The sequence below is a fragment of the Sander lucioperca genome, chromosome 23 (assembly GCF_008315115.2).
Source record: "Sander lucioperca isolate FBNREF2018 chromosome 23, SLUC_FBN_1.2, whole genome shotgun sequence".
Classification (NCBI taxonomy): domain Eukaryota; kingdom Metazoa; phylum Chordata; class Actinopteri; order Perciformes; family Percidae; genus Sander; species Sander lucioperca.
This window is the reverse complement of record NC_050195.1, coordinates 14,468,686-14,493,295: the sequence shown is the minus strand read 5'-3', so window position 1 is coordinate 14,493,295 and position 24,610 is coordinate 14,468,686. Positions and strand designations below refer to the sequence as shown.

Here is a 24,610-nt window from a genome sequence, read left to right as displayed (position 1 = left end):
TCGTTACTGGTGCTCACAGTAGCATAACAGCACAGCAGCTCTGCTGAGGGTAGAACTAGCTCATCTGCTTTTTATAAGCACACATTCAGCTGGGACGCTTTTTTGTTCTGAGGAGAATTAGAGGGAGCAGAGCACAGCACAGCGGCGTCAGTCAGAGGGAATAGTTGTGTGGTGATGTCATGTCATATGTCTTGCAGAGAGAGTATGTTTGTGTGTGTGCGTGCAGCCATGCTTCTCACACCTGTTCAGCTCTGCATAGTCTCCTCAATGACACCAGCCACAGGTTTTGTGGTTTGTCTTTGCTCCCAGCTATAAAGCCAGATTGTGCTGTTGCTGTGAAGTGATGAAGATAAACATTATGACTTGAAGTACATTACACTTACAAATGTGTTGCTGAGAAAAGTCTTCTTTTCCCACAATAGACACAAACATTTCTGAGATAAAACAAATGTAATTTAGTTGAACCTCGGAGGAGTTTTACACCTCAACCGTGACTTTGCTGTCAAATATTAGTAAAACGTTGACCAAAAAGAGGAATATGCAGTGAAAACGCAATGTAAGTGTAAAATAGTCGTATCTTCTACGCTGTAAATGTGATGCGATTGATTTTCCATCATTTAGAATTTCTTGAAAATCTGGTTTTCCTATAAAACGCTATTTGTTGCGTGAGGACAAATAATTGACTGATTGCTAAGCCTCTCCCCCTTAGTTACTGTTGCTTTAATACAATGGGCCACGTTTTTGGACAAAAGATGACTGCTGATTTTGTCAACTGAAATGTCAACTGTCACTAGAAGATGTTATTAGCTGTAGCTAGCTAGCTAATCAAGCTACTGTAGCTCCATGAATTGGTTAAAAAAGGCTGTCTCCGGGTGACTTTGTATTGTTTCCAACTGACTCGTTTTAAAATGACTACCCTTGCAGAGGTTCTTCAGTGTGCTCTTTGTTGACTACATGCATCATACAGCCAGCGTTTGTAATGTCATTATGTTCTCTGCCTCTCTCTCTCTGTAGCTGATGAAGAGAAGCTAGATGAACGGGCCAAGCTGAGTGTAGCAGCCAAGCGTTCTCTCTTCAGGGTGAGCTTCAACTATTCCCTGTTTATCCTCTCATTTCTACAGATTACACGCTGGTTCCAGACGCCAAGCACGGAGAAATGTGCTTCCAATCATGGACACAAACTTATTTTCTGTCCTCACATTGCTGTGAGGAATTAGAGATGAAAACTTGGAAAAAATCGTATGGTTTGGTTTCAGCACAGGCATTCCACCGGAACAAGCATTTGGATTGGAGCACGTTTCACTCCACATCTGTGAAACTGACCTCAAACATGCCCTGTAGTCCCATTTGCTTAAGATAAAATCACTGTTGTAAAATACTTACATTTCCAAACAGCTTTGAATAGATATACGTGTATAATAGATATGATTTTAATGTACTCAGTCTGTCTTTAATCACTTCAGTAGCCAATTCAATCATCAAACCTAATTTCAATGCAAATATTCCCTTGTAAAAGGGTGTGAGGCCCGTGTTTGGTTGTCTTTCGCTTTAATCTCACATCAACTGAGTGAACTCTGCTCTCAGATTACCCTACCGGAGGTAAAGGTGAGATTAAAATACTCCATTGATTTAAAATAATTTTAAATGTGTTTCTATCCAGGAGCTGGAGAAGAGCATTGATGGCGGAGCTCCTAAACCACGATCCAGGAATGCAGCGGTGGACAGGAGACTAAGACGGACACAAGACCGATCCAGAACTCAGCCAGTCACCACTGAGGAAGTAGTAATCGCTGCCACGTAAGTCTCAACAAGCAACTTTGTTTAATGCTGAATTAAAGGATTAGTTTGACATGTTTGTAAAATGCGCTTTTTTTAGAGTTAGATGAAATACTGGACCACTTCCGGGGAGCCTTAACACCTGGTAAAGCATGCGTCCCATGTACAAAGGCTCAGTCCTTGTCGCAGCGGCTGCAGGTTTGGCTCCGACCTGCAGCCCTTTGCTGCATGTCGTTCCCCCTTCTCTCTACCCTTTCACCTCTTCAGCTATATAATAAAGGCCTAAAATTCCCAACAAATAGCTATAAAAAAAAATGTAAATACTGGACCAATTTTAAAACTTGTTGTTCCCAGTCATTTAGACACTAAAACATGGGACAGGAGCATCCAGGTGGAACAATACCATTTTCCTTTAAGTGCTTTAAAGGGTCAGTTTAAAAAAAAAGTCTCATTCACCCTAATGGTACCTAGCCACATTTTCAGAGACCTAAGATTTCTGCCTCTACCCCAATACAGCGGAGGTGAAGAACACCTTGTTTGTCATGCTCACAGCATTGAAAATAACTGCACATGTACAAAATGTACATCTTATTTAGGTAAAACGGTTCCCATTGCTCTGGACGAGGGACCCTGATTCCGGAAAGATACGTTTTTGTAACGTATGTAATGTAATTTTCCTGTGCAGTGAGTCAACAAAAAAACATCCACCTCATTTGTTGGGGTGGAGGCAGACATCTCAGACACGGATACTACTAAACCCAAACTATCTGCATGGCTAGACGTGTAGAGGTTAATGAGACAATATGTTTGTTTTTTTTGTAATTTGGGTGAACCTACCCTTTAGTTATCTGAAACTTCCACAAGCTTTATGATGCAGCAACATTTTCTTATTTTGTCAACCTGATAGCTAATCCATCACGTTTTCTGCTCTGGACGTGATTCCGAATTTCATTTGAAATCCTTCATCAATACTGAAATAAAATTGTGTTTTAATCCTCCAGCCATCTTTCTGAACCTCAACATGTTTTATATTCCTCTCCCGGTAGCTTTAATGAACCTTTTTGTCTGAACTACAGTGAAGTCATCTGGTTAATTCAGTGTGTGTGTGTGTGTGTGTGTGTGTGTGTGTGTGTGTGTGTGTGTGTGTGTGTGTGTGTGTGTGTGTGTGTGTGTGTGTGTGTGTGTGTGTGTGTGCCTGTCCTTTGCTACTGTAGTGTCCCCACTCACGTGCCACACGCGGTGACTGTTCACACTGCTGTAGCACGCGTCCCTAGCCCCACCCTAGTTTGCAGCACTGTCCCGCCATACAGGTACATGGCACGGATATGAATGCTCACGCCAACCTACAGTGTGTGTGACTAACATGCTTGATCTTTACTAAATGCTGCTCTTACACCACGGCATAGTGTTCTTTTCAGAGTGCTGTTCTCAAAAGGGGGTTTTACCCCACAGGATAGGAATGGCTGCATCTTAGTGGAGGACTTTCCACTAAGATGCACAATGTTTTTGTTTGAGTTTTGGTGCCCTCCTGTGTGATTGGAGGAAACTACATGATTCAATTATTATAGGATTATATATTTTATTAAAAAGACTAGAAGGATTTTATTTAATAAAGTTTGTGGTGGGCATGACTCACTTGCTGCCTGCCATGTATGGCTAGCTGCTAGCTTGCATGAGCTCCTTCCATGCTTACCAGAAGTCTCCCTTTCTCCTACCTCTTTGTCTCTCGGGTGTCATCCTGCCCTCAGCCTGCAGGCGTCCTTGCAGCAGAGTGCCGCCGCCCGGGAGCAAGCGCGGGAGAACCGGCAGGTGCAGGAAACCCACGAGGTCCAGCGCTCTAAGCCTGTGTCCACAGTGGAGGGAAAAGGTCAGAGTCAGGGTCAAGACGAGCCTGATCTCTGCACTCTCAGCCTGGCAGAAAAGATGGCGCTGTTCAACAGACTGGCTCAGCCTCCCATCAGGGTTACCCGCACCAGGGGGGACACACGCCAGCGCAGGACCAACACTCGCTACCAGACACAACCCATCACACTGGGAGATATGGAGCAGGTAGGCGAGCAGCCGGATCATTTGCTGTTTATCCTGTAGAAACTGCACTTAAACTGAACTTATTCTTGCTCTTTACTATTACTACTATTTTTACTACCATATTATTTAGCCAGTTGAGGTGGTTTGGGCATCTGGTAAGGATGCCCCCTGGGCTCCTCCCTAGGGAGGTGTTCCAGGCACGTCCAGCTGGGAGGAGGCCTCGGGGAAGACCCAGGACTAGGTAGAGGGATTATATCTCCAACCTGGCCTGGGGACGCCTCGGGATCCCCCAGTCGGAGCTGGTTAATGTGGCTCGGGAAAGGGAAGTTTGGGGTCCCCTGCTGGAGCTGCTCCCCCCGCGACCCTACACCGGATAAGCGGACAAAGATGGATGGATGGATGGATGGAGAAGTGGATAATTGCGTGTTGTCAAAAACAAGGAATTTGACGTAGTGATGATTTGGTCCATAATAATAAACACAATGCCAAAGTATAAAGGCATAATATAAAATAAAAAATTTACAATAGAAAATAAAAAAAATAATAATATGTAAAAAACAGTTTGTGTCCGGGGTGGGAGGGGACGATCTTTCCTGCCCGCCTCAGGGTCCTGGAGCTGCTTGACAACAACCCGGAATGTAAAAACGACTGTTTTGAGATTTTACGGAAGTGACGTGCTGGAGCTGTATATCTTGGCCTGGTACCAATGACTGTCTGAAGTCTTGTCGTCACTGTGAGAATGTCAGGCAACCAGCAGAGACTTGATGAAGAATCATTTGATTGCACCTAGTCTCGCGTTGCCAGACCTATCTCCACAGCGCTGCTGAGGAAGGTCTGGCAACAGGAGCATAAACTCCTGGACTGGAGAAAAAAAACGATTAGGGGTTGTTTACATTTCTTTAAACTAATCACAATCATCTTGGGTGGCGCTAAGCTCCAGACGCAGCGAGTGTGGCGCTGCAAAATAGTCTCTGGAAGGGACTTGTTTTGGTGGAACATTTGCACCCCGCGTAAGAAAACACCACATACAATATTAAATGAAGTTAACTGTTCACACAATACAGTAATGTGAGTTATTTATATTAGATGGATACATGGTTAAACCTCATTTGCTTTTACCAGTGTATCTCCGTGTGTATTTTGTCCATAGCATATCCCCACCAATTTCAATTCAATTCAATTTTATTTATAGTATCAAATCATAACAAGAGTTAGGTTGGACGCGGCAGGACGCAGTCGGACACTGCGTGGAATCGCACAGCGTAGCAGGGTGTAGTAAGTCCATAGTGTCAGCTGCACCCAGGACCCCGGTGTAGGTGCCACCCTATTCCAAGGCGATGTTCTGGGTGAAGAAGAAGCAAAGGGACTCCGGGGAGAAAACTCCCCAGAGCTAGGTTAGTAACAGGCATTTCTGGGATTAAGATGCACACAAAAGGAGACAAGTGAAAGAGAGAAGAGAGAGCGGCTCATTGTGTCCTTGGAAGGAGCTTCCCACAGCAGTCTAGAGTTATAATAGCATAACTAAGAGAGGCAGGCTAAAGAGAGGGGCCCTGGACCGGGCTCGTACTCTCCCCTGCCGGAACGGGCTTGTACTTCCTGCCTCCCTCTACTCTACTATGCTGCAACTCCTCACTCCCTAACTATAAGCTTTATCAAAGATGATGGTTTTCAGTTTATTCTTAAATGTGGCGATGGTGACAGCCCCCCGAACCCAAGTTGGGAGCTGGTTCCACAGGAGAGGAGCCTGGTAGCTGAAGGCTCTGGCTCCCATTCTACTTTTAGAGACTCTAGGAACCACAAGTAGCTCTGAGTTCTGGGAACGCAGTGCTCTAGTGGGACAATAAGGTACTAAGAGTTCTTCTATGTATAATGGTGCTTGACCATTTAGTGCTTTGTAGGTCAGGAGAAGGATTTTAAATTCAATCCTGGATTTTACAGGAAGCCAATGCAGAGAAGCTAATACAGGAGAAATGTGATCTCTTTTGTTAGTTCTTGTCAGAACACGTGCTGCAGCATTCTGGATCAGCTGGAGGGTCTTGAGGGACTTATTTGAGCAGCCTGATAGTAAAGAATTACAGTAGTCCAGCCGGGAAGTAACGAATGCATGGACTAGTTTTTCTGCATCGTTTTGTGAGAGGATGTTCCTGATTTTGGCAATGTTACGAAGATGGAAAAAGGCTGTTCTTGAGGTTTGTTTTAAGTGGGCGTTAAAGGATAGATCCTGGTCAAAAATGACTCCTAGATTTCTGACAGTAGTGCTGGAGGCCAGGGCAATACCATCTAGGGTAGCTATATATTTAGATAATGAAGTTCGGTGGTGCTTGGGTCCCAGCACAATAACTTCCGTTTTGTTTGAATTTAACATCAGAAAATTGTGGGTCATCCAGGATTTTATATCTTTAATGCACGCTTGAAGTTTAGCTAACTGACCGCTTTCGTCTGGCTTAATTGACAGATATAATTGTGTGTCGTCTGCGTAACAGTGAAAGTTAATTGAGTGTTTCCTAATAATATTGCCTAGAGGAAGCATATATAAAGAGAATAGAATTGGTCCAAGCACTGAGCCTTGAGGAACGCCATGGCTAACTTTAGCGTATTTGGATGGTTTATCGTTAATATTAACAAATTGGGATCGCTCAGAAAAATAGGACTTAAACCAGCTTAGTGCGATTCCTTTAATGCCAACTAAATGTTCCAGTCTCTGTAAGAGGATGGTATGGTCAATAGTGTCGAATGCAGCACTAAGATCTAATAAGACAAGTATGGCGACAAGTCCTTTGTCAGCAGCAATTAGGTCGTTAGTGATTTTCACCAGTGCCGTCTCTGTGCTGTGATGCATTCTAAATCCTGACTGAAAGTCTTCAAATAGACTATTTCTATGCAGAAAGTCACACAATTGATTAGCGACTACCTTCTCAAGGATTTTGGAGAGAAACGGGAGGTTAGATATAGGTCTATAGTTGGCTAAGACCTCAGGGTCGAGGGTGGGTTTTTTCAGAATAGGTTTTATCACAGCTACTTTTAAAAGACTGCGGTACGTGACCCGTTAATAAGGACATATTGATCGTATCTAGTAATGTGGTATTGACCACGGGTAGTGCTTCTTTAAGTAGCCTCGTTGGAATGGGGTCTAAGAGACAGGTAGTTGGCTTAGCTGAAGAGGCCCTTAACATTAATTGTTGGAGGTCTAAAGGATAAAAGCCGTCTAAATAAGTATCAGGTCTTATCGTTCTCTCTAGCCCTCCTGCGCCCAATGGTGAGCCGTTAGAAGATGTGGGCAGAAGGTGATGAATTTTTTCTCTAATTGTTATAATTTTATCATTAAAAAAGGTCATGAAGTCATCACTGCTCAGAGCTATAGGAATAGATGGCTCAACAGAGCTGTGACTCTTTGTCAGCCTGGCTACAGTGCTGAAAAGAAACTTTGGGTTGTTCTTATTTTCTTCTATTAGTATTGAGTAATAGTCTGATCTGGCATTTCTGAGGGCCCTCCTATAATTTTTTAGACTATCTTGCCAATCCACATGAGATTCTTCCAGTTTGGTGGAACGCCATTTACTTTCAAGTTTTCGTGAGATTTGTTTTAATTTGCGAGTTTGGGAGTTATACCAAGGTGCTAGTTTCCTTTGCTTCATCATCTTCTTTTTGAGAGGAGCAACCGAGTCTAAAGTAGTCCGTAGGCAGGCCGTAGCAGCGTCTACAAAGTTATCAAGTTGGGAGGGACTAAAGTTAACATAACGGTCCTCTGTTATATTAAGGCATGACATTGAGTTAAGTGCTGTTGGAATATCTTCCTTAAATTTAGCTATAGCACTGTCAGATAAGCATCTAGTGTAGAAACTTTTATTTAATTTCGTATAGTCTGGTAGTAGGAATTCGAAAGTTATTAAAGAATGGTCTGATAATAAAGGATTCTGCGGAAATACTATTAAATCATCAATTTTGATGCCATATTCTAGCACAAGGTCGAGGGTGTGGTTAAAACAGTGCGTGGCCTTATGCACCCTCTGACTGAAACCAATTGAATCTAGCAGTGAATTGAAAGCAGTACTAAGGCTATTGCTGTCAACGTCCACATGGATATTAAAATCACCTACAATAAGTACTTTGTCTGATTGAAGGACTACGCATGATAAAAACTCTGAGAATTCAGATAAAAACTCAGAATATGGACCTGGTGCTCGGTAAACAACAACGAATATAATTGGCTGTACTGTTTTCCATGTTGGGTGTTGAAGATTAAGAACAAGGCTTTCAAACGAGTTATAATTTAGTTTAGGTTTAGGATTAATTAACAGGCTCGAGTCAAATATGGCTGCAACTCCCCCTCCTCGGCCTGAGCCTCGTGGAATTTGGGTATTATTATGACTGGGAGGAGTGGCTTCGTTTAAACTAACATATTCGTCATGGCCCAGCCAGGTTTCGGTGAGGCAGAATAAATCAATGTGGTTATCTGATATCAATTCGTTTACCAATAATGCTTTCGATGACAGAGATCTAATATTTAATAGTCCACATTTGATTTTCCTATTCTGTTCTATCGTTGCAGTGGTTGTTTTAATTCCAATTAGGTTGTTTAGTATAGCACCTCTTTTGTTAGCGTTTGGTTTAAACGGTCTCAGTCGGGGGACAGACACGGTGGTTATGGGATTATGAATGGGTGATTGCTCTGAAGGGAGCACAGAGGGGCGTGTAGCGCTGTATCTCTGATTATTGACTTTGGGAGAGTGTGTCTGGTCAGTGTGCTTGTGGGATTGTTTACGGGATGTAAACAGTCAATCAGAGGTCTGGGTATGCAGGGCGTGGTGCAAATTTCCACGTAGCATCTGGCTTCCGCGTGTATTGGGATGAATCCCATCCCTGCTGAACAGGGAGCCACGTTCCCAAAACAGATTGAAGTTGTCAATAAAACCTATCCTGTGAATGCTGCATGTGAGCTGCAGCCAGGTGTTAAGGGAGAGTAGTCTACTAAAGAGGCATGATCCGTGACCTAGAGATGGAAGTGGGCCCGAAATAAAAACCGACTTCCCAGTGCTTTTTAAAGCCTCAATGAGAGTGGTAAAGTCTCGCCTTGTGCGCTCACACTCCTGAATCCGAGTGGACATGTCGTTATGTCCACAATGGACCACGATGCGTTTGATAGAGGTCGGAAATGAGGGTATCAGGTCCATAACTTTAGCCAGGATGTCTGCAACTTTGGCTCCGGGAAAACAGTGTGTGACAGCATTATGAAACCGTAGGTCTCTAGTGATGGAGTCCCCAATAATTACTGTGGTTAGGGGGAAGAGCGGACGAGGGGGGGGGGGGTGTGGATAGCCGGTGACGGGAGCAAAACAGTCAGTGTCGGTTTCAGATGGGCAGGGAAAAGAAGAGGAAGATTGCTTACCGTTCGGTTGTGGGGATTGTTTTTGAGGAACGTTGTCATTTGGCCGATCCAGGCAGTGTAGGCCACCGGACCGTCTGACTACCGCATCCCTCAGAAGCTTTCGCCGCGCGGTAGCAATCGTCTTCCGTGACGACGGCTGGTCAGTCTGCTTTGAAGCGGGGCGAGCCCGGTGAGCCGCACTGGCCACCACCGGCTCCGACTCCGACAAAGCATTGAAGCGGTTGGAGAGGCTGAGGGCAGGAGGCGATGGAGCCCTACCCGAGGCTCTCTTTCGGCCGCAAACCACCTCAGTCCAGGGTGGCTTGATAACCGGTGTCGAGCAGGACGATGGGCGTGGGCAGGCAGCTGGGTCCCATGGCGCGGTATCCTGGAAGGCCGCCGAGAGAGATGAGATCCGGAGCGACTGATTATGAGCCACGTCCAAGCAGGCGGTTAACAAAGCATCTTTGGTTTTTAAGTCCTCGGAAAGCCGACGAACATCTTCCCTGAGGTCAGCAATTTCTTTGTTTGTATTATTAAACAACGAGGAAATCCTGAGGGGGAGTGGGGACTCGCCAGGTGTAGAGGTTGCCATGAAGCTAGCGTTAGTTTAGCCGGTAGGCCTAGTCTTGATAAATTAGCGTGAGGCTAATACTTACTTACACGTAAAAATGTATCTTTGGTTTTAAAAACACTTTATTAGTATAATAAAAACTAGGCGATAGAGCCGACTGTTAGGTAGGAGGTTGAAGGCAGCTGCCGGCTGCCTCGTCCCGGCCAACTGCTGTCGCTTGTGGATGACGTGATGTGGCAATCAGTCCCAAAACGTCCCAGTTAGAGAGGAAATGCCGTAAACATATTCTTTATATATCTTTACAATCATTCCCCAAAAGAACCAAGCAGGCCTGCCTTATTGCACCATCCACATTTTCTGACATTTTCAGCGTGTAATGTTGCTCAGAGGTTCCCGTTTGCTTTTCATCGATGCGACCGGAGTTTGGCGTAAACACAAAGAAAGCGGATGGGACATCCGGCGGAAGTTCCGTCGACGCCGGAACAATCCGGGAAATGAACCGCCATCCATCCAGACTACATTGCACCTAACCCTGGAAAACCACAAACTGTTGTTTTTTACATTTCAGTGTGTGTAGGGATTAATCAATGTGTTAATTAGTGAGCCTCAGAGGTGCCGGGAGAGTGGTATTAATCTACTCATCTAACTCATAATACATTTAAAGGAAACATTTTCTTTTAGAGGGCTTTACACCTGACACCCTCTATCATTGATTTGGATCAGGAAAAACTCCACAAACAAACTTTTAATGGGAGAAGATGGTGACAGTAGCAGTCGTCAAATTGCAATACCAAGTCAAATAAAAAAGGCATAAGATATAATAAGAAAATATGAAATGTATAAGTATATATCTGACAGGTGCAGTACAACCCATTCCTGCTTTAAACAAGAGAGAGAGAGAAAGAGAATACGGTACGTAAGAGAATACATGAACCAAGCATTGTAGCCTGTGCGTGTTTCTGCTCCAGGAGCCTTCAGACATAGACGTCAGGGATGAACAGGAGCTGTGTGACAGCCCAGTAGAGCACTTACAAGTAAGGCTCCTCCGAACAATCGCCATGCATTTGCCTGAGACACAGCTGGGGCACTCCTCTCAGAAATGACCATTTGTTTCTGTGAATACGTGCTGTATGGCTTCCCATATCTATGTTGTGTGATGTAATTATGAATGTACAGCGCAATTGCCCGGCTTCTGAGTAAGTTCCGACTCAGATTTCATCATCCGGCTGTGTCAATGAGGAGGCTGTGATGTGTGGATGGCCTCTGTGGTGGAGGATAGGAGAACAAAAGCACCATAACTCTTGTTTACCACCACACGGACTGAAAGCAGCTTCTTTCCATCCGCTCGTTTGAAACTGGCAACTGTTTCACAGAGGGGAAGCATGGCAGAGGAAATTGAAGCAAAAGATTAAGACGTTAAAGGAATATTTGTACAAGATCTTTCTGTGCTTTCCATGGATGTTTACTGCTGCTTGTCATTTATTACTCAGCAAAAATGTCAGGTTAGTTCATGAACTTCAGTTTTGAATTTGAAAAAGTATGTCTTTTGGCTACAGCAGGATGCATTGTGTGGAGGGTGTGGGGGGCTGATGGCATGGCTTTGTGATGTGGGCTGCAAATGACCGGCGAGAGAGGCTGCCCTTTGATGCTCAGGAAGTGCAGTGGGTCAGGCAGGCAGTGATTAGTCAGCGTGATTCTCTCCGATTGTTGTGTGTGTGTGCAGTTTGCCTGACCTTTTTCTCAGCCTCTCTGGCAAAAGGACCCACTTTTTTCTTTGCCTGTGTCTCTTTCTACCTCTCCGTTACACAGCTTCAAAACGGTACAGGCTCTCGGTTGGGACCCTTCCCCACTTCGTCATCCTCCTCCTCCTCTGCTCTGAGAGAAGGCACTGTCTCCACTGACCATGCTGGAGACATCCACATAACCAGAGCGGCAGCCCGGGTCCAACCCCTGCCCCCCAGCGCTGACAGGTCTCTGCCCCCTCACCACCCAGAAGGCCCCCCCTGGAGGTCCCCGGACTCCGCGGACCATCAGAGGTACCAAATCCTTCCGCAGGGAGAAGACGGAGCTGATCGGGGACCAGGGAAGAGGAAGCTTCCCTCTCCAGAGGGAGCAGTCAGGCAGGCTGCTCTGCCCCAGCCCCTGACTGGAAGAGAGAGGCGGGGGGAAGAGGAGGAGGAGGAGGAGGAGGAGGAGGAGTGGCTGGCCAGAGGGTGGGGAGACAGAGCCGTGCAGAGCTCAGAGAGCCACATGCGCCAAGAGAGGCTGGAGGCGTATCTAAGGGAGGAAGCACACTACCCAGACGGCCAGAAGAACAGGGCCATCAGTGGAGGTAAGAACTGCAGTGAGGGAACCGAAAAGATGAAATAGATCTTTATTATCATAGCTCTGAATATGACAGTTTAAATTGCAAACAGAAATAGAAAATCACAACAAAATAGAAAAATGTAAATAGTAAAATAGAAAACTAAATAAGCACGATGAGGTGGCACTATATACATGAGGTTATTGCATGCCCAGTGTTTTGAGGTTTATAAGTATTTATATAGGAAGGAGATGGAGAGGAGGGTTTGTGCTTTTGACTGCCTGGGGGGCAGTCTATTGGTTCTGGATCTGATTGTCCTGTATCTTTTCCCAGAGGGCAAGGGGGGTCTGCTTTGAGGATCTGTTTGAGCTTTTTACTTTCTGCAGTCAAACTTGTGCAGAGTGAGAGGCTGTTGGATATTAGTGTTCTTTAACAGAAAACAAGAAAGTGATGCTGGATAGCTGAAGGAAGTGGGCAATACATATTTAATGAGCCATCTGTAAGAATAAAATAATACCACTGCCAATGTCAGACTGTGTGCTAATTATAGCATGCTAACACACAAAACTAAGATGGTGAACATGGTAAACTTTACACCTGCTAAACCTCAGCATGTTATAGTGTTCAACACATTGTCATGTTAGCATTCAGCATTTAAATATCAGGGTTTACATGTATTTTATTAAGGTGTGTGGTTGTGTGTTTACCAGTACACAATTTAAGAAATGAAAGTGATGCATGATAGGAGAGTGACGTGGCCCTTTTAAATATTTAAAAAGCAAATTGTAAGACTAAATAAACACCGGAGTCACTTTCAGTCCACAGTCAACAACCATTTCTCATTCACCCACATTTCCTGCGACTGTGACAATGTTGCATTCAGGTTGGGGTTTTCAGCTTCCTTTATGTCTGAGCGGCAGTAACTCCGAGCCAAACACTTTGACTGTCTCTGTAGTAAGTGTACAACCTGTCCGAGAGCAGAGAAATCAGTCAAGAGGACTGTTGTGGTTTTTGTGGCGTGATAGAGCAGTGTGGATGCACAGACAAAAACCAGGCAGTAGAGCCTCGACAAGCGAGCTTCAGTGTTTCTTCAAAACAGCGTGGGTTATTTGATTACAGCTGTGAAAAGGAGGTTTGAAGCTGTGAAAAAGTGTCTGCGCTGCTTCTCACAGGCAGATGAGAGGCTCTTGGTAAGCATGAAAGATGTTGGCTTCCACGCTGTTTTGTGCTGCTGAGTTTGCACTGTTACAGCCATGACTGTACTTTAATGCAAAATCCTGTAGTCATGGAACTTTTGGAATATTGTGTTATTTAGAGAGATGTATCCTAGATGGTAAATATCAGGAGTTTGATACATGGATCCATTTGCAGAATGCATTTTGAATCGTGTTTAACATATTTTGTTCTTTATTTATGCCCTTCCTAATCAGAAAAATAATGCCATTTTATCTAATCTAGTCCATCATAAAATAACCCAGTACCAAGTAGTATCGGAACTTCTACAGTCAAACGATGCCTACGTTCGATCCGTTTTATACCCAGATCTCGAAAACAATTACTCTTTGTATGGATTTGCTTGCAGCCAATCACCGCAAGCGTTCTTTGATTTCATGCGACGTGGGATTGGCCCACTACCGCAGCGGCTACAACCCATACAGTCTGTGGTTTGTCCACTGGTTAAGTCCAGTGTGGCGTATTTGACAGAGTTGTCCAGTTTCATACAATAATTGAATACTTTCAAAATGAATGTGCGTAAAAATCTGTGTGGTGGTGTTAATTTTTGCAGATAAATGCTCGCTTTCATATGATGGGTAACGAATGAAGTAGAAAATAAAATGATCAAGTATTGGTATCACTTTAAAGGGTACTGGTATCGTAATCTTTTAAATGATACCCAGCCCCAATGGAAACTATGTTAACATTTATGTGTTGCTGTCAAGTTATTGATTTTACTCACCCCACTGTGCGTGTGTGTGCTCCCAGTGCTGCCGGGGTCCACTGTGGTGACATCCAGAGCAGCATCTGGTTCGCCCAGCAGCGTGTGTCAGCCTCCTGTGGCAGACACACACACAGACGGCCTGGTTCAGCCGGAGGAGGAAGACGAGCTGCGCAACTTGATGATGGCCAGACACATGTCCATCAAAGAGAGGTGAGCCTGGTGCTGTGGCCAGCTGCTGTTTTCTTCTTTTTCGTGCATCCAGAATGTTGCTATTCTCTACGTATGGCCATGTGCAAGCACTGGTAAATATTCCATCAAATCTGAATGCAATTTTCATCAGCTTGGCCGAAAATATACTCCTTTTGGATCAATTGGTCAGTAGTCTATGTCGACGACCATTCATTAAGAAGATTGCTTCTGTACTGCCTGGAAGATCCGCTGGATGGCCCTCATTTTCAGGCTGGATGTCCGTCACCTTCCGCTTTCTTTGTGTTGGTATTCCGTGGTTAACTGTTCCTCACATCTCTGCAGGGTAAATCCAGACAGCTAGCTAGACTATCTGTCCAACTTTTGAACGTACACATGTTCCACCAAAACAAGTTCCTTCCCGAGGCTATTTTGCAGAGGCACCAGTATTGCGTCCGATAGGGATGTCCAGATCCGATCACGTGATCGGAAATCGGGCCCGATCACGTGGTTTCAGACTCGATCGGAATCGGACGTTACCTCCCGATCAGGACTCGGATATATATGTATATATATTCTCATTATTTTTTAACACATCTATAGTTATGCAGTGGCACAGAGTTAGACCCTTTTGACTCCACACAGAAACAGCAACGCGTGCGACATGACATCACTTTGTTGCAGAGACGCTATTGGTTAAATGCCGGCAAAGTAGAACACGGAAGCAGCTTGAAGCGGAAAGCGCGAGTATGTCTGCGGTCTGGAGGTATTATAAAGTTGAATTATTATAGAAGTATCGGATCGGGACTCGGTATCGGTAGATACTCAAAATCAAATGACTCGGACTCGAGGGCAAAAAAACCTGATCGGGACATCCCTAGCGTCCGGTGCTTAGCGCTGCCCAAGACGATTGTGATTGGTTTAAAGAAATGCCAATAAACCAGAGCACGTTTTTCTCCTATGCTGTGTGGACCTTCCTCAGCAGCGCTGTGGAGAAAGGTCTGGCAATGTGAGACTAGTTGGTCTGTAAATAGCCACCCAAGCTAAGGCTGAAGGAAGAGAAGATTCCCTTTCATTCTCTGCTTGAAATGTGGGTTAAATGGAGACAGAAATTGAGATGGTGAGGACGAGACAGAGCGAGTTAGTGGGTTGTTAGAGTTTTTTCATTTCCAGCCGCTGCTGCTGTGCTCCCCAGGACAAAGAGTGGAATATCCACAACAGTATGCTGGATTTGGAAGGGATAGAATGGACTACATTCATACTGAAGCCTTTAATGCTTCTAAACGTAATGCATGAATCTAATTTAATGAGATAAATGGATATCCTTACATTAAGAATGTTGCAGGCAATCCTGTGGGCCTGCAGAAGCTGGTCATTTCATAATGATGTAGCATTTTTTAGCATCACAAATCTGAATTTGTTTCATCAGGTCGACAGATCAGTGATAGCCAGATCTATATTTTCAAATTTTGTGTTTCTGACCTCATTTCTTACACAGGAGGGAGTCATGTTACTGGTGTTTCGCTATATTACAGCAACTCATTATAGGATAAGGATGGTGATATTCTATGTTTTAGTTATTCTCCACAAATCCCATGGAAGACCAAAACCAACAATTTGTTTGTCCATCTCTCAATACTAGCCTTACCTGCCTGTGGCTCTCAGGCCATTGTTTCCTACTAGTGGTACTAGGGGTAACTAAACTTTTTTTTTTTCTTTCAGCACTGACGGCAATGCCATTGTAAGACTATAGTCTTGATTGGTAAAGATCAAGAGATCATTGGTTTTATGTCCTAACAACTGTCATTCACATTTTCAAATTCTTCTTTAAAAAGATAGGCTACAAGTATCAAGTGTGATATAATAGTTATTTTAGAATGTACCACAGACTAACAGGCCGGCTACATTGCACCCGTAATGTATGCGGAGCGGATGTTCCAACACTACGCTTCCACTATAATCAATGAAACTGGCTACACCGACAGTAAATTGAAATTTTCGCAGCCAAAAAAACTTCTCCAAAAAACTGAAGAAACAATAATCCCAGAGGGAAAACTCTCCGTCTCGCTTGTGACTCACAATCCTACGCCGCGTGTGCGCAGCAGGTGTAGCCAGTTAAAAGATACATTCCGCGGCACATACACTTCGTGAACGGTCCCCATTTCTCACGCGTTCAATGTAGCCAAAGCGTAAGGCCATGTTAAAATCATTTATTTTGAATGGGGGAATCGCTGACTTTGCTTTTGATTTCGATAATTAAAACTCAAAGCTCATTTCCACCAGTTTTCCATTTAGAATTGAAATGGTGACACCCTTTGTTCCTTCTGAAGATGTAAGACTCAGGTCATGAACATACTAGAACAGATGGGACACTGTTAACCACATTACTCAAACAGGAGGAAAAAGTGCATTTTACTATTTCAGCTGCAAATTCATGCACATTCGCTGTATGTGGGATTGAGTCAAAACCGTGTGTGTGTTCATGGTAATGAAGGAACATGTCACCAAGTGCCACAGTGTGGCTTACTGATGTGTTTTTTAAAATTTTGGACAACGATGGAGCTCTATGTCACAGAGGAAGAAGATATATTAGGCTTTGCTACACACACAATACAATACTGGATTGCTCCAGACAGAAAGAAAAACTGTGTCCGTTTTCTGAGATTTCTTTTTTGGCATATTGTTACTTAAGCACACAACCTGCGTTTGAGATCAAATCAGTGCAGTGCATTTTAAATGTACTTGCTCATGGTGTACATTTTAACTTTGACTTTTAACTGAAGCTCAGTATTGGATTCCCTGACAAATGAAGTGATTACATAAGTCTCGTTATGTCAGGTTGTGTTAACAAGCTTCGTCTGCTGGTTTGACTGGTAAACACAGCAGGCAGGGGTCACTCTGAATTGATTGATGACATAATGCAAGTACATGTAAACTGGTGTTAAAGTGTGTGTTGCCTGATCCAGTCTCCTCCAGTTTTTCGCATCTCACTCAATCTTTCACCACGTCACGACTAGGATTGGGCATCGAGAACCGGTTCCAATTTGGAAATCGTTTCAAAAATTACGATTCCAGTGGAATTGTTTTTTAATTGTAATCATTTCGAAAAATTTAGTTCCGATCATCCGCTCCAATTTAACACGTGCTGGTTTTGGTTTCCGTAGCGACCACCGTACTTCCAGGTGCTTGTTGTGTTGCAGCCATGGAACACAGTAAGCGGCGCTCTAAAGTGTGGCTCTATTTTATGTTGAAAAAGCCCAGTAAACCTGTAAACAACCATTAAACCCCAAATAAAAATGTTCCTCTTATTTGTAAAATAGGCATGTGACCCATTTCAACTCCCCCCTGTCAGGACACGCCGCCATCTTTGACAGCTAGTTACGGCAACACCACTTGGACGAAGTGCAAAAACAAAATGCTTTCATCTAAGAAATGCGTGTTTGTTCCTTGGGACTGTTTTTATCCAAACCACAATCTTTTTTTCTAAACTTAACTTGTCGTTTCAGTGCTATACATATATATATATATATATATATATATATGTGTATATATATGTATATATATATATATATATGTGTATATATATGTATATATATGTGTGTATGTATATATATATATATATATATATATGTGTGTATATGTGTGTTTATATATGTATATATATGGGCTGTCAATCGATTAAAAAAATGTAATCTAATTAATTACAGACTCTGTGATTAATTAATCACATACATAATTTTTTGGTGCCTGAACCGATACTTTTTAAGAAAGTAAAAAGAGAAAAAAAAGGGTACTAAACAACAGTCGGTGACATTAAAGAATGGCTTGTTTATTGCTAAGGCCATATGGTCAAAATTAAATTATTTAATAATAATGTATAACAATAACTTATTTCACTAGTAAATTGCTGTTGAACGACAAAAACAACCATCAGATGGGAAAAGGACATAATAACTTCAAATGCACCACAAGGCTGTAGTTTACCAGTTTCATTGAACACACCGTCTGTGTTGTTTCTCCGACAGCAGCAGCTGCAGATTGTTACATCCTCTTCTTATATACTGTCTATGGTTACATCCCGGTGTTGAATCCTCTACAGTAAAACACAGTCAAACTTACACCGTTCAGCGTTAGCTGTCAGCATTTTAACCGTTTTTAATCCAGCTACTAGCTAGCGGTAGGCTAATGTTAGCTGCTGTTGAGTATAGTGTTAAGTAGCTAGCGGTAGGCTAACGTTAGCTGCTGTTGAGTATAGTGTTAAGTAGCTAGCGGTAGGCTAACGTTAGCTGCTGTTGAGTATAGTGTTAACTAGCTAGCGGTAGGCTAACGTTAGCTGCTGTTGAGTATAGTGTTAACTAGCTAGTGGTAGGCTAACGTTAGCTGCTGTTGAGTATAGTGTTAAATAGCTAGCGGTAGACTAACGTTAGCTGCTGTTGAGTATAGTGTTAACTAGCTAGTGGTAGGCTAACGTTAGCTGCTGTTGAGTATAGTGTTAAATAGCTAGCAGTAGGCTAACATTAGCTGCTGTTGAGTATAGTGTTAAGTAGCTAGCGGTAGGCTAACGTTAGCTGCTGTTGAGTATAGTGTTAACTAGCTAGCGGTAGGCTAACGTTAGCTGCTGTTGAGTATAGTGTTAACTAGCTAGTGGTAGGCTAACGTTAGCTGCTGTTGAGTATAGTGTTAAATAGCTAGTTGTAGGCTAACGTTAGTTGCTGTTTCAGAGCATCAGAGAGAAGAGCAGACATATCAGTGGCTCCAGATTTCGGTAGCCAGGGTTGGCAGGAAGAAGATTTTTACAAGTAAATGTTCCAATTCAATTTTATTTATAGTATCAAATCATAACAAGAGATATCTCGAGACACTTTACAGATAGAGTAGGTCTAGACCAAACTCTGTACTTTACGAAGCCCCAACTATTACAGTGGTTGCCTCAAGAGCAAGCATTAGCAGTAGCTATTGCGACAGTGGCAAGGAAAAACTCCCTTTATTTGTTAGGAAGAAACCTCGGACAGACCCAGACTCTTGGTAGGCGGTGTCTGACGGCACCAGTTGGGGGAGTGGTGAATGGTGGCAATAATAGTCATAATAAAGATAGTGAAGCAGTGATCACAATGGTAGTCATAGTAGTTCATGTCATAGTAGGGCACAGCAGGGCGTTACGGGGTGTAGTGTGGCACAGCAGCCTGGGTGGACGCGGTTGGATGCGGCAGGACGCAGTCGGACACTGCGGGGAAACGCAGAGCGTAGCAGGGTGTAGTAAGTCCATAGCGTCAGCTGCACCCAGGACCCCGGTGTAGGTGCCACCCAATTCCAAGGCGATGTTCTGGGTGAAGAAGAAGCAAAGGGACTCCGGGGAGAAAACTCCCCAGAGCTAGGTTAGTAACAGGCATTTCTGGGACTAAGATGCACACAAAAGGAGACAAGTGAAAAGAGAGAAGAGGGAGCGGCTCATTGTGTCCTTGGAAGGAGCTTCCCACAGCAGTCTAGAGTTATAATAGCATAACTAAGAGAGGCAGGCTAAAGAGAGGGGCCCTGGACCGGGCTCGTACTCTCCCCTGCCGGAACGGGCTTGTACTTCCTGCCTCCCTCTACTCTACTCTACTATGCTGCAACTCCTCACTCCCTAACTATAAGCTTTATCAAAGATGATGGTTTTCAGTTTATTCTTAAATGTGGCGACGGTGTCAGCCCCCCGAACCCAAGTTGGGAGCTGGTTCCACAGGAGAGGAGCCTGGTAGCTGAAGGCTCTGGCTCCGATTCTACTTTTAGAGACTCTAGGAACCACAAGTAGCTCTGAGTTCTGGGAGCGCAGTGCTCTAGTGGGACAATAAGGTACTAAAAGCTCTTCTATGTATGATGGTGCTTGACCATTTAGTGCTTTGTAGGTCAGGAGAAGGATTTTAAATTCAATCCTGGATTTTACAGGAAGCCAATGCAGAGAAGCTAATACAGGAGAAATGTGATCTCTTTTGTTAGTTCTTGTCAGAACACGTGCTGCAGCATTCTGGATCAGCTGGAGGGTCTTGAGGGACTTATTTGAGCAGCCTGATAGTAAAGAATTACAGTAGTCCAGCCGGGAAGTTACGAATGCATGGACTAGTTTTTCAGCATCGTTTTGAGACAGGATGTTCCTGATTTTGGCAATGTTACGAAGATGGAAAAAGGCTGTTCTTGAGGTTTGTTTTAAGTGGGCGTTAAAGGATAGATCCTGGTCAAAAATGACTCCTAGATTTCTGACAGTAGTGCTGGAGGCCAGGGCAATACCATCTAGGGTAGCTATATATTTAGATAATGAAGTTCGGTGGTGCTTGGGTCCCAGCACAATAACTTCCGTTTTGTTTGAGTTCAACATCAGAAAATTGTGGGTCATCCAGGATTTTATATCTTTAATGCACGCTTGAAGTTTAGCTAACTGACCGCTTTCGTCTGGCTTGATTGACAGATATAATTGGGTGTCGTCTGCGTAACAGTGAAAGTTAATTGAGTGTTTCCTAATAATATTGCCTAGAGGAAGCATATATAAAGAGAATAGAATTGGTCCAAGCACTGAGCCTTGAGGAACGCCATGGCTAACTTGAGCGTATTTGGATGGTTTATCGTTAATATTAACAAATTGGGATCGCTCAGAAAAATAGGACTTAAACCAGCTTAGTGCGATTCCTTTAATGCCAACTAAATGTTCCAGTCTCTGTAAGAGGATGGTATGGTCAATAGTGTCGAATGCAGCACTAAGATCTAATAAGACAAGTACGGAGACAAGTCCTTTGTCAGCAGCAGTTAGAAGGTCGTTAGTGATTTTCACCAGTGCCGTCTCTGTGCTATGATGCATTCTAAATCCTGACTGAAAGTCTTCAAATAGACTATTTCTATGCAGAAAGTCACACAATTGATTAGCGACTACCTTCTCAAGGATTTTGGAGAGAAACGGGAGGTTAGATATAGGTCTATAGTTGGCTAAGACCTCAGGGTCGAGGGTGGGTTTTTTTCAGAATAGGTTTTATCACAGCTACTTTAAAAGACTGCGGTACGTGACCCGTTAATAAGGACATATTGATCGTATCTAGTAATGTGGTGTTGACCACGGGTAGTGCTTCTTTAAGTAGCTTCGTTGGAATGGGGTCTAAGAGACAGGTAGTTGGCTTAGCTGAAGAGACCCTTAACATTAATTGTTGGAGGTCTAAAGGATAAAAGCCGTCTAAATAAGTATCAGGTCTTATCGTTCTCTCTAGCCCTCCTGCGCCCAATGGTGAGTCGTTGGAAGCTGTGGGCAGAAGGTGATGAATTTTTTCTCTAATTGTTATAATTTTATCATTAAAAAAGGTCATGAAGTCATCACTGCTCAGAGCTATAGGAATAGATGGCTCAATAGAGCTGTGACTATCTGTCAGCCTGGCTACAGTGCTGAAAAGAAACCTTGGGTTGTTCTTATTTTCTTCTATTAGTGTTGAGTAATAGTCTGATCTGGCATTTCTGAGGGCCATCCTATAATTTTTTAGACTATCTTGCCAATCCACACGAGATTCTTCCAGTTTGGTGGAACGCCATTTACTTTCAAGTTTTCGTGAGATTTGTTTTAATTTGCGAGTTTGGGAGTTATACCAAGGTGCTAGTTTCCTTTCCTTCATCTTCTTTTTGAGAGGAGCAACCGAGTCTAAAGTAGTCCGTAGGCAGGCCGAGGCACCGTCTATAAAGTTATCAAGTTGGGAGGGACTAGAGTTAACATAACAGTCCTCTGTTATATTAAGGCATGACATTGAGTTAAGTGCTGTTGGAATAGCTTCCTTAAATTTAGCTATAGCACTGTCAGATAAGCATCTAGTGTAGAAACTTTTATTTAATTTCGTATAGTCTGGTAGTAGGAATTCGAAAGTTATTAAAAAATGGTCTGATAATAAAGGATTCTGCGGAAATACTATTAAATCGTCAATTTTGATGCCATATTCTAGCACAAGGTCGAGGGTGTGGTTAAAACAGTGCGTGGCCTTATGCACCCTCTGACTGAAACCAATAGAATCTAGCAGTGAATTGAAAGCAGTACTAAGGCTATTGCTCTCAATGTCCACATGGATATTAAAATCACCTACAATAAGTACTTTGTCTGATTGAAGGACTACGCATGATAAAAACTCTGAGAATTCAGATAAAAACTCAGAATATGGACCTGGTGCTCGGTAAACAACAACAAATATAATAGGCTGTACTGTTTTCCATGTTGGGTGTTGAAGATTAAGAACAAGGCTTTCAAACGAGTTATAATTTAGTTTAGGTTTAGGATTAATTAACAGGCTCGAGTCAAATATGGCTGCAACTCCCCCTCCTCGGCCTGAGCCTCGTGGAATTTGGGTATTATTATGACTGGGAGGAGTGGCTTCGTTTAAACTAACATATTCGTCATGGCCCAGCCAGGTTTCGGTGAGGCAGAATAAATCAATGTGGTTATCTGATATCAATTCGTTTACCAATAATGCTTTCGATGACAGAGATCTAATATTTAATAGTCCACATTTGATTTTCCTATTCTGTTCTATCGTTGCAGTGGTTGTTTTAATTCCAATTAGGTTGTTTAGTATAGCACCTCTTTTGTTAGCGTTTGGTTTAAACGGTCTCAGTCGGGGGACAGACACGGTGGTTATGGGATTATGAATGGGTGATTGCTCTGAAGGGAGCACAGAGGGGCGTGTAGCGCTGTATCTCTGATTATTGACTTTGGGAGAGTGTGTCTGGTCAGTGTGCTTGTGGGAGTGTTTACGGGATGTAAACAGTCAATCAGAGGTCTGGGTATGCAGGGCGTGGTGCAAATTTCCACGTAGCATCTGGCTTCCGCGTGTATTGGGATGAATCCCATCCCTGCTGAACAGGGAGCCACGTTCCCAAAACAGATTGAAGTTGTCAATAAAACCTATCCTGTGAATACTGCATGTGAGCTGGAGCCAGGTGTTAAGGGAGAGTAGTCTGCTAAAGAGGCCTGATCCGCGACCTAGAGATGGAAGTGGGCCCGAAATAAAAACCGACTTCCCAGTGCTTTTTAAAGCCTCAATGAGAGTGGTAAAGTCTCGCCTTGTGCGCTCACACTCCTGAATCCAAGTGGACATGTCGTTATGTCCACAATGGACCACGATGCCTTTGATAGAGGTCGGAAATGAGGGTATCAGGTCCATAACTTTAGCCAGGATGTCTGCAACTTTGGCTCCGGGAAAACAGTGTGTGACAGCATTATGAAACCGTAGGTCTCTAGTGATGGAGTCCCCAATAATTACTGTGGTTAGGGGGAAGAGCGGACGAGGAGTGGGGGGGTGTGGGTAGCCGGTGACGGGAGCAAAACAGTCAGTGTCGGTTTCAGATGGGCAGGGAAAAGAAGAGGAAGATTGCTTACCGTTCGGTTGTGGAGATTGTTTTTGAGGAACGTTGTCATTTGGCCGATCCAGGCAGTGTAGGCCACCGGACCGTCTGACTACCGCATCCCTCAGAAGCTTTCACCGCGCGGTAGCAATCGTCTTCCGTGACGACGGCTGGTCAGTCTGCTTTGAAGCGGGGCGAGCCCGGTGAGCCGCACTGGCCACCACCGGCTCCGACTCCGACAAAGCATTGAAGCGGTTGGAGAGGCTGAGGGCAGGAGGCGATGGAGCCCTACCCGAGGCTCTCTTTCGGCCGCAAACCACCTCAGTCCAGGGTGGCTTGATAACCGGTGTCGAGCAGGACGATGGGCGTGGGCAGGCAGCTGGGTCCCATGGCGCGGTATCCTGGAAGGCCGCCGAGAGAGATGAGATCCGGAGCGACTGATTATGAGCCACGTCCAAGCAGGCGGTTAACAAAGCATCTTTGGTTTTTAAGTCCTCGGAAAGCCGACGAACATCTTCCCTGAGGTCAGCAATTTCTTTGTTTGTATTATTGAACAACGAGGAAATCCTGAGGGGGAGTGGGGACTCGCCAGGTGTAGAGGTTGCCATGAAGCTAGCGTTAGTTTAGCCGGTAGGCCTAGTCTTGATAAATTAGCGTGAGGCTAATACTTACTTACACGTAAAAATGTATCTTTGGTTTTAAAAACACTTTATTAGTATAATAAAAACTAGGCGATAGAGCCGACTGTTAGGTAGGAGGTTGAAGGCAGCTGCCGGCTGCCTCGTCCCCGCCGACTGCTGTCGCTTGTGGATTCCATGATCCAGACAGCACATTCTCGTCTCCCTCCTTCATTTTACAGTCCAATGCTGGCTAGAACGGCTCTGGGTCAAACGTCAATATGGACTAGATTAATCTGCGTTATTTTTTTCTCAGATTAATTAATCGAAATGAACGCGTTATTTTGACAGCCCTAAGATATATATACCCGTTTGCGTTTCGTATCTCGTTGGTCGGAAACTGTGGTTTGTCCAAGTGGTGTTGCCATAGCTAGCTGTCAAAGATGGCGGCCGTTCTACACATGCGCAACTCACATCGTGT

The 24,610-nt window shown here is 43.9% G+C and overlaps 1 protein-coding gene across 15 annotated transcripts in view; it reads left to right on the top strand.

Annotated features, from left to right (window-relative positions):
• svila (supervillin a) overlaps positions 1 to 24,610 on the top strand; it is a 160,174-nt gene that overhangs the window by 73,026 nt on the left and 62,538 nt on the right. For 13 of the 15 annotated variants that reach the window (XM_031298250.2, XM_031298242.2, XM_031298252.2 and 10 more), the window contains 7 exons: positions 1,015 to 1,079; positions 1,661 to 1,797; positions 2,991 to 3,086; positions 3,525 to 3,825; positions 10,712 to 10,777; positions 11,553 to 12,075; positions 14,032 to 14,197. In XM_031298250.2, the coding sequence (XP_031154110.1) occupies positions 1,015 to 1,079; positions 1,661 to 1,797; positions 2,991 to 3,086; positions 3,525 to 3,825; positions 10,712 to 10,777; positions 11,553 to 12,075; positions 14,032 to 14,197 (1,354 nt within the window). The remainder of the gene's footprint in view (positions 1 to 1,014; positions 1,080 to 1,660; positions 1,798 to 2,990; positions 3,087 to 3,524; positions 3,826 to 10,711; positions 10,778 to 11,552; positions 12,076 to 14,031; positions 14,198 to 24,610) is intronic. The other 2 variants (XM_031298246.2, XM_031298244.2) reach the window with 2 other exon arrangements.